This window comes from Pelobates fuscus, chromosome 2 (genome assembly GCF_036172605.1).
Source record: "Pelobates fuscus isolate aPelFus1 chromosome 2, aPelFus1.pri, whole genome shotgun sequence".
Lineage (NCBI taxonomy): Eukaryota > Metazoa > Chordata > Amphibia > Anura > Pelobatidae > Pelobates > Pelobates fuscus.
Genome location: NC_086318.1, coordinates 114,868,964 through 114,885,617, shown reverse-complemented (window position 1 = coordinate 114,885,617; position 16,654 = coordinate 114,868,964). Strand labels below are relative to the sequence as shown.

The window sequence follows — 16,654 nt, the reverse complement described above, 5'->3', positions numbered from 1 at the left end:
ATACAAAACATATAACATATGAACTTAAATTAAAATGTATATGAAGGGGGGGCGGAGCCAGCACCCGAGCTAACTGGCCGCATTCTTAGACAGCTCCGTGCGGCACACTCTATTAACCCGCCCGGAGCCAAAATCCCCGCACCCACCGGACCTCTAAACCGGCTCACAGCTTACCGACAATATGGGGAAGAAGAGCAAGAAGCAGAGAGCGGATCCGAGCACGGGTTCCGGAGATATAGGGGCTTTTCTCCGAGCTGCGTCGCGGCCTGCAGATTCCAAGATGGCGCCCGAGATTTATGCCTCACAATCCTCGGACGAGGATAGCTACTTTGCAGAGCCTGCACCGCTGACCCGCGCGCCACAACTGCCACAGAGACCTGTGGACATGGGGGACGCTGCTCCAGCCACCAAGGCTGATATCAAAGCTTTGGTGAAGGACATTCAGGCCATGTTCCAAGCGGACATGGCGCTGGTAAGGGCAGAAGTAGCCACACTCACTAATAAAGTGGCAAACGTGGAGGTGGGCCTGGGGGACACTAAGCTAGCGCAAAGTGCCACGGACGCGGCGCTGAGCTTACTCCGCAAGCAGTATGCGGACCAACAAGCCCAACTGGCTGGAATGGAGGACCGGTACAAAGCGAGAAACCTGCGGGTCCGTGGAGTGCCAGAGACACTCACCAGCACGGAATTGCCGCACTTTTGCCGACAGCTTATTGCTTACACCACGACAAGCAAAGTCGATCACAATAGATTCCTGTTTCAGACTCACCAGGGCGGCCTCAACACCACACGAAGGAGCCGGTGACGTACTGATTAAATTCATACGGGACTCTGATAGGGGCAAGATAATGGGGGCTATAAGGGGCTCCCCCACGGTGGAGTTTGAAGGGGTATTCTATAAAGACTTCTCCAGGCACACCATGATGTGGAGGAAGTCCTTCCGCCCGGTCACCCAGCTACTCCGAGACCAAGCTATCCCCTACAAATGGGGCCCTCACCGACTACAGGCAGAGAAGGAGGGCGCAACATACAAGCTATCCCAAGCATCTGATATACCAGCCTTTCTGCAGGCACTCAGCTTTCCATCGTTAACATCACAGCAACAGAACCGTCCAACATGGACTGTAGCGGAGATTACCCCTTTCGTGCCGAGAAGAGAGGCTCAGAAAACCACAGCCCTACCAATTTGAAGCAGCAGCAAAGCTGGGCCCACACACCCTCTACCTGTTGCACATAACAAGAGACATACCTGACCCGTTCCACGTGTGTAATTCCCAATGCTGTTGCTGTTGGTTTATGTTTTTATTCTCTCTTTTCTTTCACCATACATTGTTGTGTTTTTTATATTTTCTTTGTTATCTTTTTTGGCTCCGTAAGCCTTTGAATAATATGTATTAAGCCACTGTCACCCCCCCATTACACCCAGAGTGCGTAACACAGCTTGAAACACACCGCACATTACCTGCTGCACTCTCCGCTAGCAACTTAGTCAACCACACCCAGCTACGACACACACCTATTTGAGCTCATCTAGCTAAGGTCCCACGCTCAACACTCACATTTTGAGGTGCCTTAACTCCTACTACAAGACGTTCCCCGACACTAAGCACGCAGGCACTTAACGCTAAACAACGCTTTTAATACACTTTACTTAAATAAAAAAAAGAGGCCGACAATCTTCGGAGATAATATATAGTGAACTGTGATACCTCATCTTGTATGACTTTTTATTGTCTCCCATTTCTATTCTGTACCCGTAAATTTTATGCCTCAATAAAAGAAAGATTGACAAAAAAAAATGTATATGAAGAGTGGAAATTTTCATAACCAGTATGGAAAATAAATCTTCATAATTATGTTTTCATTTGATAACATAATAGGCTTTCATTGTTTTTCAAGATTAGGTAGATAATGCAGAGATACTTATCTTAAGATCAACTCAGGGGCCAGAAAAGTCTTAAACAGTTTAACACATAATTCCTTTTGATTGAACAGAAATAAAATAAACCTTAAACATCAATTAGGAATTTGTACGTGTCTTTGTATTGTCCTGGTCATGTGCAGATTACAGTTAGTATCTCTTATAAATGGCCAGTGTAAGTTCTGATTAAGGTCCAGTCTTGTGCAGTGGAAATGCATCATACATATCTGATTTGTTTTTATATTAGTTGGCATCAAAGGCACTCCTTCTGCCAGAATGACTTTAAAATAAATAACTATGTTCTCTTGTATTTAACTTGTTCTATGTATATTGTCTTATCTATTAGCGGTTTATCTTGTAGAGCAAAAGGTAACTTGTGCTAATCAGCCAGAAATAAAAACAAAACTGGGAGCATGCATGTTTTAATATGACAGTCTTTACACATAAAACACATCTTCAAGCTAAAGTGGTTAAATTGCCGGGCCCAACATGGGCAAATATTATTTCAACACTACACAGGAGAAAAGTAATGTCTGTTGTTGTACTGTTTGTATCCCACCCTCAGATGCTGTGCCACTGTTCCTAAGATTATTACATTCTCCTCATCAAAATGTGTGTGAGCAGGCAGTTTGGGCACTTGGAAATATCATTGGTAAGTACTTCAATTTATATTCTGTCATGTGATCAATGTATGCATACATGCAGTTGGTTTATGTATTCTGTCCTTTGGATGAGGGTGTTTATAGATTAGCATTGGATTTTCTGCTTGTTTGTGGTTTGAAATATGACCTATGTAAAATACATGCTCATGGATTACCACAGATCCATTCAGCTTAGGCAGAACACAAAATACTTCCGGACAGAAAATTAAAGTAGTTGTAGCTTTCTGTCAAGCATATTTGCTTCAGTTGCCTACCATACAGTTCAATGCTTAAAGAATGATCCATTTGCTAAGCAGCCTGTATTAAGGTGTCGTTCCATATGTCCATATATGGTTTGAAAGAGGCATAATGGTTTAAAACGTAAATGCAACTTGTTGTAACTGAAACTTTAATTGCAGTAGAGAGGCATGAAATACTTTTAACTTTAAATCTGCAGTGAAACACTTCAAAGACTATTATCTGCATTCTGTCATTTGGCTATATAGATATTCCACTCTAACCTGCACAGAATAACTGATAATTATAGGTCGTCATACAAGTGGGAGAACGAAGGTGAAATGAGAAGAATTGAAAATTAATGCTTGTTAATTTGCAAAGCAGAAACTGATCAGGGCTCAAAAATGTTCACTAGCTGTTAGCCTCTGGGGAGTGTGCAAAGGGGTTCCCACTGTTTGAAAGCAACCGCTTACTTCAACAGAGGATGAAGGGAAGTTTAGTTGCTCCCTAAAATCCACTGTCATTAACTTGTCATGCACTACTTGATTGTAATCTTATCTATACTTTGTGTTTGCTACAATTCTTGTAAATATAAAGCTAAAATTATTTCCCTTGTACCTTTTATTTATTTATTTATTTATTTTTTTTTTTATTTTTTTTTTGCTCTAACGTTCATCAACATTATGGTAATGGTAGCAAGCTTGCATTAGCGCATCACATGCTAGGAATTTGTCTCTTGTAAATTTATGACTAAGCGTCATATTGCAGAAGGTGTGCGGTGACAAGTGAGTTTTAGGTATGGCTCAAAATTGAAAGTCCTGTGCTAATAATAATAAACGTTTCATGCCACACTTTCAGTTTGTAACGTTTTGCAAAATTACTAAAATTAAGTGTTACTATGTGCATGGGTCACTGCTTCATGTCTTAATGAGCTAATTATGGTTCTCATGATCTTTACTGAACAGGTGATGGACCTCAATGCCGCGATTACGTGATCAGCCTTGGGGTTGTGAAGCCACTGCTGTCTTTTATCAATCCATCCATTCCAATAACGTTTCTGAGAAATGTAACCTGGGTAATGGTTAATCTGTGTCGCCATAAAGATCCTCCACCACCTATGGAGACCATTCAGGAGGTAAATGCCAAAGTCTGTTTAAAGAAGTCTTTCTGCAAACAATAAGCTCTACATTGCCCAAAATGTTCCTTGGAAATGATGATCTTGAGATTTGGGGTGGAGTGAGAATGTGTCTGTTTTTTTTTGTTTTTGTTTTTTTACTTAAGTGCTAGTTATTCTAGTATTTAGAGGGGTGGGGGGGGGAATGAGGCCTATGGTTATTACAAGGAGACCCTGAATACACATTGCTGTTATTGGAGTGCATCTGAGGAATGTTGAACAATAAAGGGCTTTACTGCAACATTTCCGATGATTAGAGCCCTAAACTTGGTTCCCTCTAATAACCAGCACACCCTAATATCTCTGACAGGTGCAGAATTATGTGTCTGTGATCTGATCCAATGAAGCAGTTTTGTACAACTGGCTTTCAGTTTAAATGTTTTGTCTGATTATGACTTGCCTAGAGTGGTAAATATTCATGCCAATTAAATCTTGTTGCTCGAACATATACAACCACTTGCTGCATTTTAATGTGATTTATTGATTTTAATAAATAATCAAATTCTGTAAAATAGCTTTATTAATGGCAATGCGAAGAACTATTTCTAAATATATTGTCTGATCAGTTAACAGTAACAAAACCAATGTTTGTGTTTTCCACAGATACTACCTGCTCTATGCGTCCTGATACACCACACAGATGTAAATGTAAGTATACAAACCTTTTTTCAGCTGCATGTGGTTTACTTGGCTACTTAGTATTTTTTTGTTTCTTGGGTTATTGACATTTCTCTCGTGTGTAGATATTGGTGGACACAGTATGGGCGCTTTCATATCTAACAGACGCCGGAAATGAACAAATTCAGATGGTAATAGATTCTGGAATAGTGACCAATCTGGTGCCCCTTCTAAGCAATCTAGAAGTGAAAGTGCAGGTAAGGGGTTTTATTTATTCACCTCTACCGCCCCCCCATCTACACACACACCTCTCAAACCTATGCAGTTAGCTAAATCTCCACCATGAATTTATTTATTTTGTTAATATTAAAAGGATTGGAGGTTCTCATTTGAAAAAAATCAATCCATTTGCCTTTTTGTAAATCTATATAGGCCATGATATTTTGTAAGCACTTTGGAATATTTGAGTGTGGAGGTCATTGTGTATACTGTTTCTATAGTTGCATATGTTGTGATGTTACACACCTCTGGTTAAATGAGTCTTTATTCCTTTTCATGTATGTTTGTACATTTTCTTATGGTCTTGTTGCCTGCCTTTCAGACTGCTGCTCTAAGAGCTGTAGGAAACATAGTCACTGGAACTGATGAACAGACACAGGTTGTTCTAAACTGTGAGGCACTCCAACACTTTCCTGCTTTGCTTACACATGCAAAGGAAAAAATTAACAAGGTGAGGATTTCAGACATAATCGTTAAATTCGGAAAGTCCCGATATCGCGGGTCAGCCCGCTGCTTTTTTTTTTTTGTTCTTCCCCATGTGTTTGGGCACTCTGCTGCGTGTTTCTGCACTCATTTAGGATGTTGGGATGGAAAAGTCTGAAATATCGCCGTGCTCATGTAGAGCTGCCTTGCGTTGCGTGCTGCTCAATCATGCGCTGGCTCCCTTCCCCCCCCCCCCCCCCCCCAAAGCGGGTGCAGTCGACAGGTCGAACAGTAAACTACATCCAGTTGTATATTTTAGCATTCCTTATCCCCTTAAGGACGCTGGACGGTTCAGGACCGTCATCGGCATTTTTCCATTGCCGACCGACGACGGTCCTGAACCGTCCTAAATTTAAGATGTACTTACCCGATCGCCGTCGTTCCCCCGGCGGCGATCGGCGGTGCTCCCGTTGTGGGGAGGACTGCCTGCAGCCCAGACAGTCTCTCCCCATGGCGGATTAGGACCTCTGTGGCCATGTGATCGCCCAACAGGGCGACCACATGGTCACAATAGGTGTCCATGTGTCTGCCTGCAGGGGGACTGTCTGTGCTGACAGGCAGTCTCCCTGCTGCTGTAAAATCATAAAAAAAAATAAAGTTAAAGTTAATAAATAAAAATGTGTGTGTGTGTGTGTGTGTGTGTGTATATATATATATATATATATATATTATACCTATATAATATACGTCTATATATCATATATATAATGTCATGCCAAGTGTATTTTTATATTAATATGTACATATATTAATATAAAAATACACTTGTAATTAAATTACACACGTGTATATATAATATATTATATAACTGTATTTTGATATTAATATATATATTTATATCAAAATACACTTAGAATGAAATTGTATATATATCTATGTATATATAAATAAATAAAAAGAATACGAACTATGCATATGTCCATATACAAAATTACATAAATAATTATATAAATATACACGTAGACTTCAAATATATAAATATGCATATATATTTAAATTCTACGTGCGTATTTATGTAATATTTTTACATAATTAAGTTATTTTATTGATTGCAATTTAAGGGACATGCCTGCCAACCCAGGCCGAAGTCCAGAGAATTTAATTTGCTATCACTGTATTTTACCCTGTAACGTTCTACGACACCCTAAAACCTGTACATGGGGGGTACCGTTTTACTCGGGAGACTTTGCTGAACACAAATATTAGTGTTTCAAAACAGTAAAACATATCACAGCGATGATATTGTCAGTGAAAGTGACTTTTTTTGCATTTTTCACACACAAACAGCACTTTTACTGATGATATAATTGTTGTGATACATTTTCCAGTTTTGAAACACTACTATTTGTGTTCAGCAAAGTCTCCTGAGTATAACAGTACCCCCCATGTACAGGTTTTATAGCGTTTTTGAAAGTTACAGGGTCAAATATATGGGACAAATATTTTTACATTGAAAATGGCCAGGTTGGTTACGTTGCCTTTGAGAGCGTATGGTAGCCCAGGAATGAGAATTACCCCCATGATGGCATACCATTTGCAAAAGAAGACAACCCAGGGTATTGCAAATGGGGTATGTCCAGTCTTTTTTAGTAACCACTTAGTCACAAACACTGGGCAAAATTAGCGTTCAATTTAGTTTTTTACTTTTTTCACACACAAACAAATATGAACGCTAACTTTGGCCAGTGTTTGCGACTAAGTGGCTACTAAAAAAGTCTGGACATACCCCATATTGAATACACTGGGTTGTCTACTTTAAAAAAAATATGTACATGTGGGGTGTTATTCAGCGATTTATGACAGATAATAGTGTTACAATGTCACTATTGATACATTTAAAAAATTATGTTTTGAAACCGCAATATCCTACTTGTACTTATAGCCCTATAACATGCAAAAAAAGAGCAAAAAGCATGTAAACACTGGGTGTTTTTAAATTCAGGACAACATTTTGAATCTATTTAGCAGTTTTTTTCATTCGCTTTTGTAGATGAGTAAAAGATTTTTCACATAAAAGTCAAAAAACATGTATTTTTTTCAATTTTTCATATTTTTTCATTTTTTAAAAATTAAATTACATGAGATTATACAAATAATGGTATGTAAAGAAAGCCCCTTTTGTCCTGGAAAAAAACAATATATAATTTGTATGGGAACAGTAAATGAGAGAGCGGAAAATTACAGCTAAACACAAACACCACAAAAGTGTAAAAAGATGCCTGGTCGCAAATGTACAACATCGCAAAAAACAGTCCGGTCCTTAAGGGGTTAAAGTAGTCCTCTCATAACATACAGGTATTTTCACTTCTAAAGTGCATGGATCATGAATAAAATGCTCATCTAACATAAACCATGCACACTTACAAATGCCCTTTTGCTTTCTCTCCCAGGAGGCTGTGTGGTTTTTATCGAATATTACTGCCGGTAACCAACAGCAAGTTCAGGCAGTGATTGATGCTAACCTTGTACCCATGATTATTCATCTTTTGGATAAGGTAAACAAATAGGATGGCCATTTTTGGGTGCAAGAGTGGAATGTTGAATAGCTTTATAACAAACGTGTTTTGTTTTCCAGGGTGATTTTGGGACACAGAAAGAGGCAGCATGGGCTATAAGCAATCTAACAATCAGTGGAAGGAAAGAACAAGTGGGTAACTTGTCCGTATTGTGTTTTTTGACTTTGTACATTTATTAGTTTAAAGTGTGGAGACTGACTTGTACACAGTTATAGAATACTGCTGAATTAAAACTTTGCTTAACTATGAATGTATAGAACTGAACACATTTATTAGTGTTGCTCCCTTGCATAATCATGCTCAAATAGTTATAATATACACCAAATCAGCTTCTCCGTTGAAACGGTGTACTGGCACCACATGGCACATATACTGATCATAGCAACTTCATCCACCACTTGTGAAATTATTTGACTTTTGTGTGTTATTTAAATCGGGATTGAAACAACTGCCTGTATCTAATGTATTTTGAAGCGTTTTTGAAATGTCAGTCTGTTCTGTCCAGAGACAGTGGTAAATGTTTCCAGAACCCCAAGATGGCATTATATTCACCTAATAATGTTTCACAGTTATGTATCTTTTATATTACATGATATTTTTAGATCAGGGTAATAGTATAATGTGTTGGGGTAGTGAAAAGAGTTTGAGAAACACACAGGAATAGTCTTGTGCTCAAACTCCCACTACTTTTGGACAGCAGCAATTGCTCATGTGCTACAGCCCAAATACATAAAACAAAACCCCTAATAACATTTCCTGAACAATTTCCCAACTATCTCTGGATATTTAAATAAAATCGTGTTTTTACTACTGCTGCCAATGATCATTAAAGTGACACTATAGGCACCAAAAGAACTTTAACTTAATGAAGCAGTTTTGGTATATAGATCATATCCCTGCATTCTCACTGCTCTATGTACGCAGGGATGTGATCTATATACCCAAACTGCTTCATTACGATTAAGTTCTTTTTAGATGCCTATAGTAGCACTTAAAAGTGTAAGCTAATCTACCAACATTAAAGCAAAAGTCCTAACAATTTATCTTGCAACTTTCAGTTTAAAGGCAAAGAGGGTTATTCTAATAAACCCCTGCAATAATTAACCCTCAATACGATACATGTGTTTGTTGGCAGCACTGTAATGTAATAGAAAAGCAAATCCAAACAAGATAAAAAGCCCAGCACTCAAACTCTGGCATAATTTGGAGTTTGCTGTGCCACACTGTGAACATGCTCTCAAGCATCCAATTTTAGCAACATGTCTGTGTATCTAGAGAGAATGCATCATGGTAAGATATGGCTTAAGGGAAAATAATGCAGGGGTTCTGACTGAAGCTGTAGTGACTGCTAAATGTCTGCAGAACCCCAGTATGGATTTCATTTCACCTAATACATGATTCACTGTTGAGACTTAAAGTGCCAGGCAGCAGCTATTCCATGTGCCATCATTAAAATGGGGCTGGTGCCACCCGGAAATGTAACTCATGCTGATCTCTGGTGGGCTCCTGTAAGTATTCTTTGTTTTTGTGGGGTTTTGTTTATTCGCACCAGTGTTTATTGCAGCAGTAAACCTGGATGCTTTGCTAGTAAGTGTTTTCTTGCTTTGTCACTGCTAATACTTGTCTCTGAAGCTGAATTCTCCTGCAAAATGTTTAAAAGAGCATATTTAACTAATGTAAAAGTAAACCTGAAGTTTCCCCTCCCTCTCCCTACTTCTCTCCATCCACTTTCTTGTAGGTTGCATATCTTATCCAGCAAAATGTAATCCCTCCATTCTGCAACTTGCTTACTGTAAAAGATGCTCAAGTCATACAAGTAGTGTTGGACGGGCTAAGCAACATATTAAAAATGGCTGATGATGAGGCTGAAACCATAGCCAATTTAATTGAGGAGTGTGGAGGTATGCCACTTGTATTACCATCTCTGTATATTGTATTGATTGCATATCTTTTAAATGTATTTTTAGAATTACCCATACATCCAGCTGGTCTGTTATCTATCTAAACGTTTTCTTTGTTTGAAAGCACCCTTTATTACCAAGGGACACTATGGTTGGATAGAGCTAGCTGAGGTTCACAAATCCTGGCATCCTGTTTGAACACCAGACTTCTAAGCTTGTTTTAGCCTTACACGTTTCACATGATCTTTGATCAGATAAACAGTGATCCCTACCAGACTAGTCAAATTGCTGATCCAATGAAGGAAGTTTACTTTATCACAGTAGTAAGGAGGATTTTGCAGATACTCTCAGAAGGCAGAATGGAGCAAGAAAAGATTTTTAACTATTCTCTTCACCTCCTGACACTGTAAAGTACTACTGACTAAAGCAACCTCCGTGTCTGCCTGTCCCTCATGATGGGGTAGGCAGTGCATGAACGGTTTTATTTTCTTTCCTGATCACTGTGGAAGCTCACAGGATGTGCTCTGGTGCGCTGCTGTTTGTTCCCTCATTGCCACGGATGGCCTGCCACTTGTGGCAATGAAGTCGCTTATAGTAGCAAATTAATGGCAGAATGCCCGGAGTTCCCCTGGTATGGCTTCACATGCCATATGCTGCATTCCTCCATTTGCTGAAAATGGAGTCTGCTCTTCATGGTTGCTTGCATAATAGGTGTTATTGAATGCACACACCGGACGTTTAGTCCAGTCTACGCACAGTAGTATTTAATTGCCTATGCTTTATACCGGGCAACCTTTTGTATTCTAGATGTTATGGACTCCGTTTTCCTTGCTTTGCCAAGATTAAAGAGACTTTCCAGTGCCAGGAAAACAAACCAGTTTTCCTAGCACTAGAGAATCCTGGAGTTCCCCCTATCCCATGTCGCTGAAGGGGTTAAAACCCCCTTCAGTTACTTACCTGAATCCAGCACCGATGTTCCTTGGCGCCTGGTCAGACTCCGCACACAGTTTTTCAATGCTTTCCTATGTTAAAATCTGATCTGTCGGTTTGGATTCCGGAAGCCCTCTAGTGACTGCCACAGAGGGCAGACTTGGAGCTGCAATGTTTTGCAAAAGGTTCACAACACCCAGACCACTTCAATTAGCTGGTGTTCTTGGTGCCTGGAGTGTCCCTTGAAGTGACATGTAGTCCACTGCCAAAAGTTGCCCACCCCTGCATTAGACAAAGCTACAACTGCTACCACATGTAATACACTTTTTCTTGAGCTGCTTTAAAGGATCTCCTAAAGCACCTTATCCACCACAGCCTGCTGTATTGGCTGTGGTGCCAGGACTGACCTGGTGCCCTCCCAGAGCAAGTCCATTCTTCTGAAAATGGTTTGACAAACTTAACTGGATTTCACTGGGCGACAGTCACTTCTTGCCTTGCTGCTGATGTATTCACTTAGGCAAGCCGTCCAAGGCTGGGCTTACTCTAGTAAGAGTTTACACTGGGAGTGCACTCCTGGCACCATAGTTACAGAATCACTGCAAGCAAATTAAGCTACCGCCTGTAGTGGTTAGTGTTTTGAGTGTTCCTTTAATTGTATTGTTGTGCTTACTGAATGCAAAAAAGGGTTCAGATTTATATTGTAGAATAGGTTTCCTTTTTTATCAACCATTATTTAACACCACACATCATAAAATGAACATTTCTGGTTGCTACACATCATGTAATTTATTTAAAAAATAAATTTTTTTACAGGTTTGGAAAAGATTGAACAACTTCAAAGTCATGAGAATGAGGATATCTACAAACTGGCTTTTGAAATAATTGATCAGTTTTTCTCATCAGATGAAGTAAGTTTAACAGTTGTGGAAATAGACCACATTTTTTAGTTTGTCTGAACAAAGTTATTTGAAAATTACCAGGCTATTTTAATGTTGCTTTCTGTGCGCATTCCATTGTGATGTGCATTTATATCTGTTTCTTCCTTTCATTGTAGATTGATGAAGATTCTAGCCTTGTCCCAGAAGCAATACAAGGCAGCACATTTACTTTCAATTCATCTGCCAACGTACCAGCGGAAGGTTTCCAGTTTTAGGAAGAATAGTTGGAAGTTAGGTACAGTGCAGCATTGTAAACTGGTTTGACCCATCAAGCTTGGCTCATGGGATCTGCTGCTGCATTAAATCGGAGAAAGAAATGTGCGGACTTCATTTGGATGACAGTACAGACCAAGTGAAGTCAAGATGGCGAGTGGGTGCGAGTGAGAATGAGTGGCATATGTAATGAATACTTCACTCCGAATGCTTATATAGGTTGTGCAGAAAGGGCTACAGGTCAAAGATCTTCAGTGCCTGAGATGGAACATTGATCTACTAGAGCAAATGAGGAAATGCAGTACTATCATCACCAAGCCTTGTAAGCATAAAAGAAACCTGTGGGTAGGATGCCCACATAAGTCAAAGGAGAAAAAGCCCAGGCCTTGCTAAGAAGCTCCGTATGAATGGACAGCATTGAATGAATGTCTGGACACCGCGCTGTGGGGCCAGGCTCATTTTTCGAACGTGAGGTTGTTCCCTCATGAAGCAGACTCCCAGTCCAGGAGTGGCGTGTGTACGAGAGTATGGGTGTGGTGCTGTATGTGAACGCATGCAAGCTTGAATCGCCTACAGGGGGTTGATACTAAACCTAGAAAATCACAATAAATTCATAAGTGTTACCTTACACTGGACATGAAAACAGACCGGTTTAGCAGCAGATTTTGGTTTAGTCCTGCAGCCTGTGTGCTTTCTTTTACTTTCTTTTTGGTTTTGGTATTTTTTTTTTTATTTCATTTTTTATTGCAATTTTCTTTTTCCTTTTAATTTCTAACCCTGCTTGTGTAACTTTTTCTTTTAAGTTGCTTGTAAGAATAAGGAAGTTAAAGAAGGTATCCCTGTGCATTTGCACCAGATGAATGTTTGATGTTATGCAAACTGTTCCATATCATCAAAGCTGATTTGTATTTAAAAAGAGAAATTCTGCATGAAAAATCAGGATTATCCCTAAACATATGGACTATTTTTTTTTTTTTTCCCCTTTCCCAGAGATGCCATAAAGGGTGAAAAGGTTTCAGAAAGTGGTTTAAAAAAAAAAAAAAGAATAAATCTAAGTCTAACCTTTTCATTTTCAAAGATAACATGACTATATCTGCATGTTGTAATTGCCAGCATAGGTTAATTTTTAGATGCATTTTGTTCGGTCCTGTACAATGTTTCATTTGTGGTAGAAACTGTGCTGTGTTTCAATCCTATTTGTTTTCAAACATTGTTTTCTATGAAAATGATATGGAAACTTTTGAAATTTAAATTTGGTGCATATGTACTGCTAAGCTCAGATCAATAGAAGGTGTAACTAGATGTACAATTCATGGATTCAGCATTTTATTAACCATTTGGTTGCCAGAAGGCTGAGCAGTCTATTGCTTTGCTTTTGCATTGCAGCATTGTCTGCTGGCACACAGTGGGTTAACATGTATAGGCAGTTCCATTGTTTTAGAATCCTTTTCAGCTTAGATGTAGGCAGCCATGAACAATCTCTATTTTGAGCCACTTTAGGGAGATAACAATTTTTTTTTTTTTCTCGTTTCTTTTTATAAACCTTGCATTTATTGCATGCAAGGGCTTTTTTTAAATTAGAAGACTGCCTCTATCTGAGGTAACGCACACTAAATTAAAAGTAACATTGCTTAATTTGTATAAATAAGAACTCTTTTATAAGGTGGCTCATTGTAGGAAATGCTGTGCCTTCCCTTTGAGCACAAGTGTTGCATGAACGACAGTTTGCTATTCTAAAGACATATGGCATATGCCACCATTAGCTTCAATATCTACTTTTTTTTGTGTTTTAAAGTTAACTGGTGATTCTGAAACACTGTAGAATGGATAAAGATTATTTTGTGATCCTATTTCTTTGTTGAATTAGAGTATTTTTGCAGCATTCCTTGTCATCTGAAACATGATAAAAGTTTTAAACTAGAAACGACATATAACTAGCTTGTAAGCTTATTAATGTAGAATGCAAGCTAGGCTGTTGTGGGGAAATAAAGCGTAAACTTTAAGACAATCTTTTTTTTTGCTTTGATTATTTTATTTTCTGTTGTGCCTGTAACTATGTACACCTCACATACACTGCATTTTACCTGCGTACGAATAAGGTTTAAAAACCTTATGACTTCCAAATTTGTGGATGAAACTTATTTTGGAGATGGTTCTTCCTGCCCCATGTTTTAATAGTGCAATTTCTGGCACAATACATGTAACTAGAAAGATGTTGCCATGCTACAATGTGCATTGTTGTGCTTGTAGCATAGTCCTAACATTTTTGTCTATGCAAACAGATTAAATATTAAAAGTATTTCACATAAATTTACTTATGGACCATAAGAATACATTTAGTTAACTGGTACTATATGTACTGTATGTATCTTAGTGAAAATATTAGTCAAATACCTGCTGCTACTTCCAGCGAGTTTTGAGTGACCATGTAGCATTTATCTGGTATAACAAAGGTGTAGTTCTGCTTTTTCTGTTTTCTTTTTTACGTTTTCACAGGATACGACTCGTTTCTTTCCTTTTGGAAAATGTTTTCACTAAAATAACCTACACCTATTGTATGTGTATACTGATGTGTATAGCCTCACCTGCTTAATTGCAAATCACACCTGCCGAAGGCAAACTGTGAAGCCATGAGTTTTGTTAGAGTACCCAGAAAACAAACTTAAAGTAGTTTTGTCAGCAAAACGTGCCTTTCTATTTATTTACTTTTCTCTTTCAACATCTGTTTATTTTCTTTCTGATCAAGTTCTGTTTTAAACTATGACAAAGTAGGGACTACTTTGTCTTGTGTATTTTTCCTACGCCTGACAAATGTGACAAAAGGGTGGGTCTTAAAGGAACACTTTAGGGTCAGGAACACAAACATGTATTCATGACCCTATAGGGTTTAACCAACCATTTAGGGTGTTTATTTCTCCCCCCCCAAACACCCCTATAGAAGTTTAAAACTCCTTATTTCCAGCGAAGGGGAAAGCATTGGATTGGCTAAAATCTGCATGCGGCCGAGCCAAATGCCGTTTTGGCCAATCAGGACCTCCTCATAGAGATGCATTGAATCAATGCATCTCTGAGGAAAATTCAGCATCTCCATGCAGAGCACTAGAGGCAGAAAAGGCAGTGGTTTACATGAAAAAAGCCTTAAGGGAACTATTATACTCACCAGAACTACATTAACTCCTTATGGACTGAGCCAAATGTTGTGAACAAAACGTAAACAAAATCTGGAATTTGACTGTCCAACCATAATTCACATCTTTCATATTAAGTGCACCCACACTTATTATATATCATTTTATTTATAGGAAACAAGGCTTTCATTTAACATCAAATATTTAGCTATGAATAAAATTGTAAAAAATGGTAATAAGTGAGACATTTTATTTAAAAAAAAAAGTTGTTTCTAAAATAAATTTTAACTGACTGTCATAATACGGTTTCCTTTTACTGCAATAAAATACACATATTTGTATTCAGCAATGTCTCGCATGTAAAACAGTACCCCCTATGTACAGGTTTTATGGTGTTTTGGGAAGTTACAGGGTCAAATATAGCATGTTACATTTTTCATTTTTTTCACATTGAAATTCACCAGATTTGTTACTTTGCCTTTGGGACCATATGGTAGCCCAGGAATGAGAATTACCCCCATGATGGCATACCATTTGCAATAGTAGACAACCCCAAGGTATTGCAAGTGGGGTATGCCCAGTCTTTTTAGTAGCCACTTGGTCACAAACACTGGCAAAAGTTGGTGTTTGTGTGTGAAAAATGCAAAAAAACTAATTTGAATGCCATTTTTTGCCAGTGTTTGTGACTAAGTGGCTACTAACAAAGACAGGACATACCCCATTTGCAATACCTTGGGTATACCTCGAGGGGTACTGTTATACTCGAGAGAATGCGCTGAACACAAATATTAGTGTTTCAAAACCGTAAAACGTATCACAATATCGTCCATGTGCCATTTGTGTGTGTAAAATGCAAAATATGGCACTTTCACTGACGGTATCATCGTTGTAATACATTTTACTGTTTTGTAACACTAATATTTGTGTTCAGCAAACAGTACCCCCCCCCCCCCCCTCCTATATAAGGGTTATATGGTGTCTTGGAAAGTTACAGGGTTAAATATAGTGCTAGCAAATTAAATTCTCTGGACTTTCGGCCTGGGTTGTCAGGCAGGTCCTGCAAATTGTAATTAATAAAATGACCTAATTGTGTAAAATTATTACATAAATATATACATAGAATATTATATATGTATTTTTTGTGTATATATTGATATATACTTATGTATATAGATATATTATTTCATTCTACGTGTATTTTGATATCAATATATAATCAAAATACAGCTAGACTGAAATTACACATTTATTTTTGTTTTAACGTATTTACATATTTTTTATATAAATATATATTCAATATCATTCTACGTGTATTGATGATTATATATGAATATTAAAATACACTTAGTGTGTGTGTATATATATATATATATATACATTTATTTATTTATTAATCGAAGTATGTATAATTTTATTTTAAACTGCAGCTGACACTGCTGTGGACGGCTATGCTGTCCATGTGATCGTGAGGTCCTCGAAAGAACCTTGCAATCACATGGCCCAGGAGGGCCGGAACGGCAGCAGGGGGACTCCCTGGGATGCCAGGTGAGTCCCCCCCACAGTGATCGCCGGCGACCGGGTAAGTACATAGGATGGTGTTTTTTTAGAGCCCCAAAGATGGCATAGCATGCCCGCCCTCCTTAAGGGGTTAAGCTGTAGTTGTTCTGGTGACTAT

The 16,654-nt window shown here is 38.5% G+C and overlaps 1 protein-coding gene and 1 non-coding gene across 3 annotated transcripts in view; both read left to right on the top strand.

Moving 5' to 3' along the window:
- KPNA4 (karyopherin subunit alpha 4) overlaps positions 1 to 13,859 on the top strand; it is a 33,298-nt gene extending 19,439 nt beyond the window's left edge. For both annotated transcript variants that reach the window (XM_063442602.1, XM_063442603.1), the window contains exons 8-17: positions 2,487 to 2,573; positions 3,765 to 3,934; positions 4,577 to 4,621; positions 4,717 to 4,848; positions 5,193 to 5,321; positions 7,744 to 7,848; positions 7,929 to 8,000; positions 9,608 to 9,770; positions 11,514 to 11,608; positions 11,755 to 13,859. In XM_063442602.1, the coding sequence (XP_063298672.1) occupies positions 2,487 to 2,573; positions 3,765 to 3,934; positions 4,577 to 4,621; positions 4,717 to 4,848; positions 5,193 to 5,321; positions 7,744 to 7,848; positions 7,929 to 8,000; positions 9,608 to 9,770; positions 11,514 to 11,608; positions 11,755 to 11,853 (1,097 nt within the window). In that variant the 3' untranslated portion in view covers positions 11,854 to 13,859. The remainder of the gene's footprint in view (positions 1 to 2,486; positions 2,574 to 3,764; positions 3,935 to 4,576; positions 4,622 to 4,716; positions 4,849 to 5,192; positions 5,322 to 7,743; positions 7,849 to 7,928; positions 8,001 to 9,607; positions 9,771 to 11,513; positions 11,609 to 11,754) is intronic.
- Positions 4,005 to 4,315, top strand: LOC134593913 (small Cajal body-specific RNA 7). The gene has a single exon (XR_010090322.1). It is a non-coding gene; the product is annotated as a small Cajal body-specific RNA 7 (non-coding RNA).
- Positions 13,860 to 16,654: the final 2,795 nt, after the last annotated feature.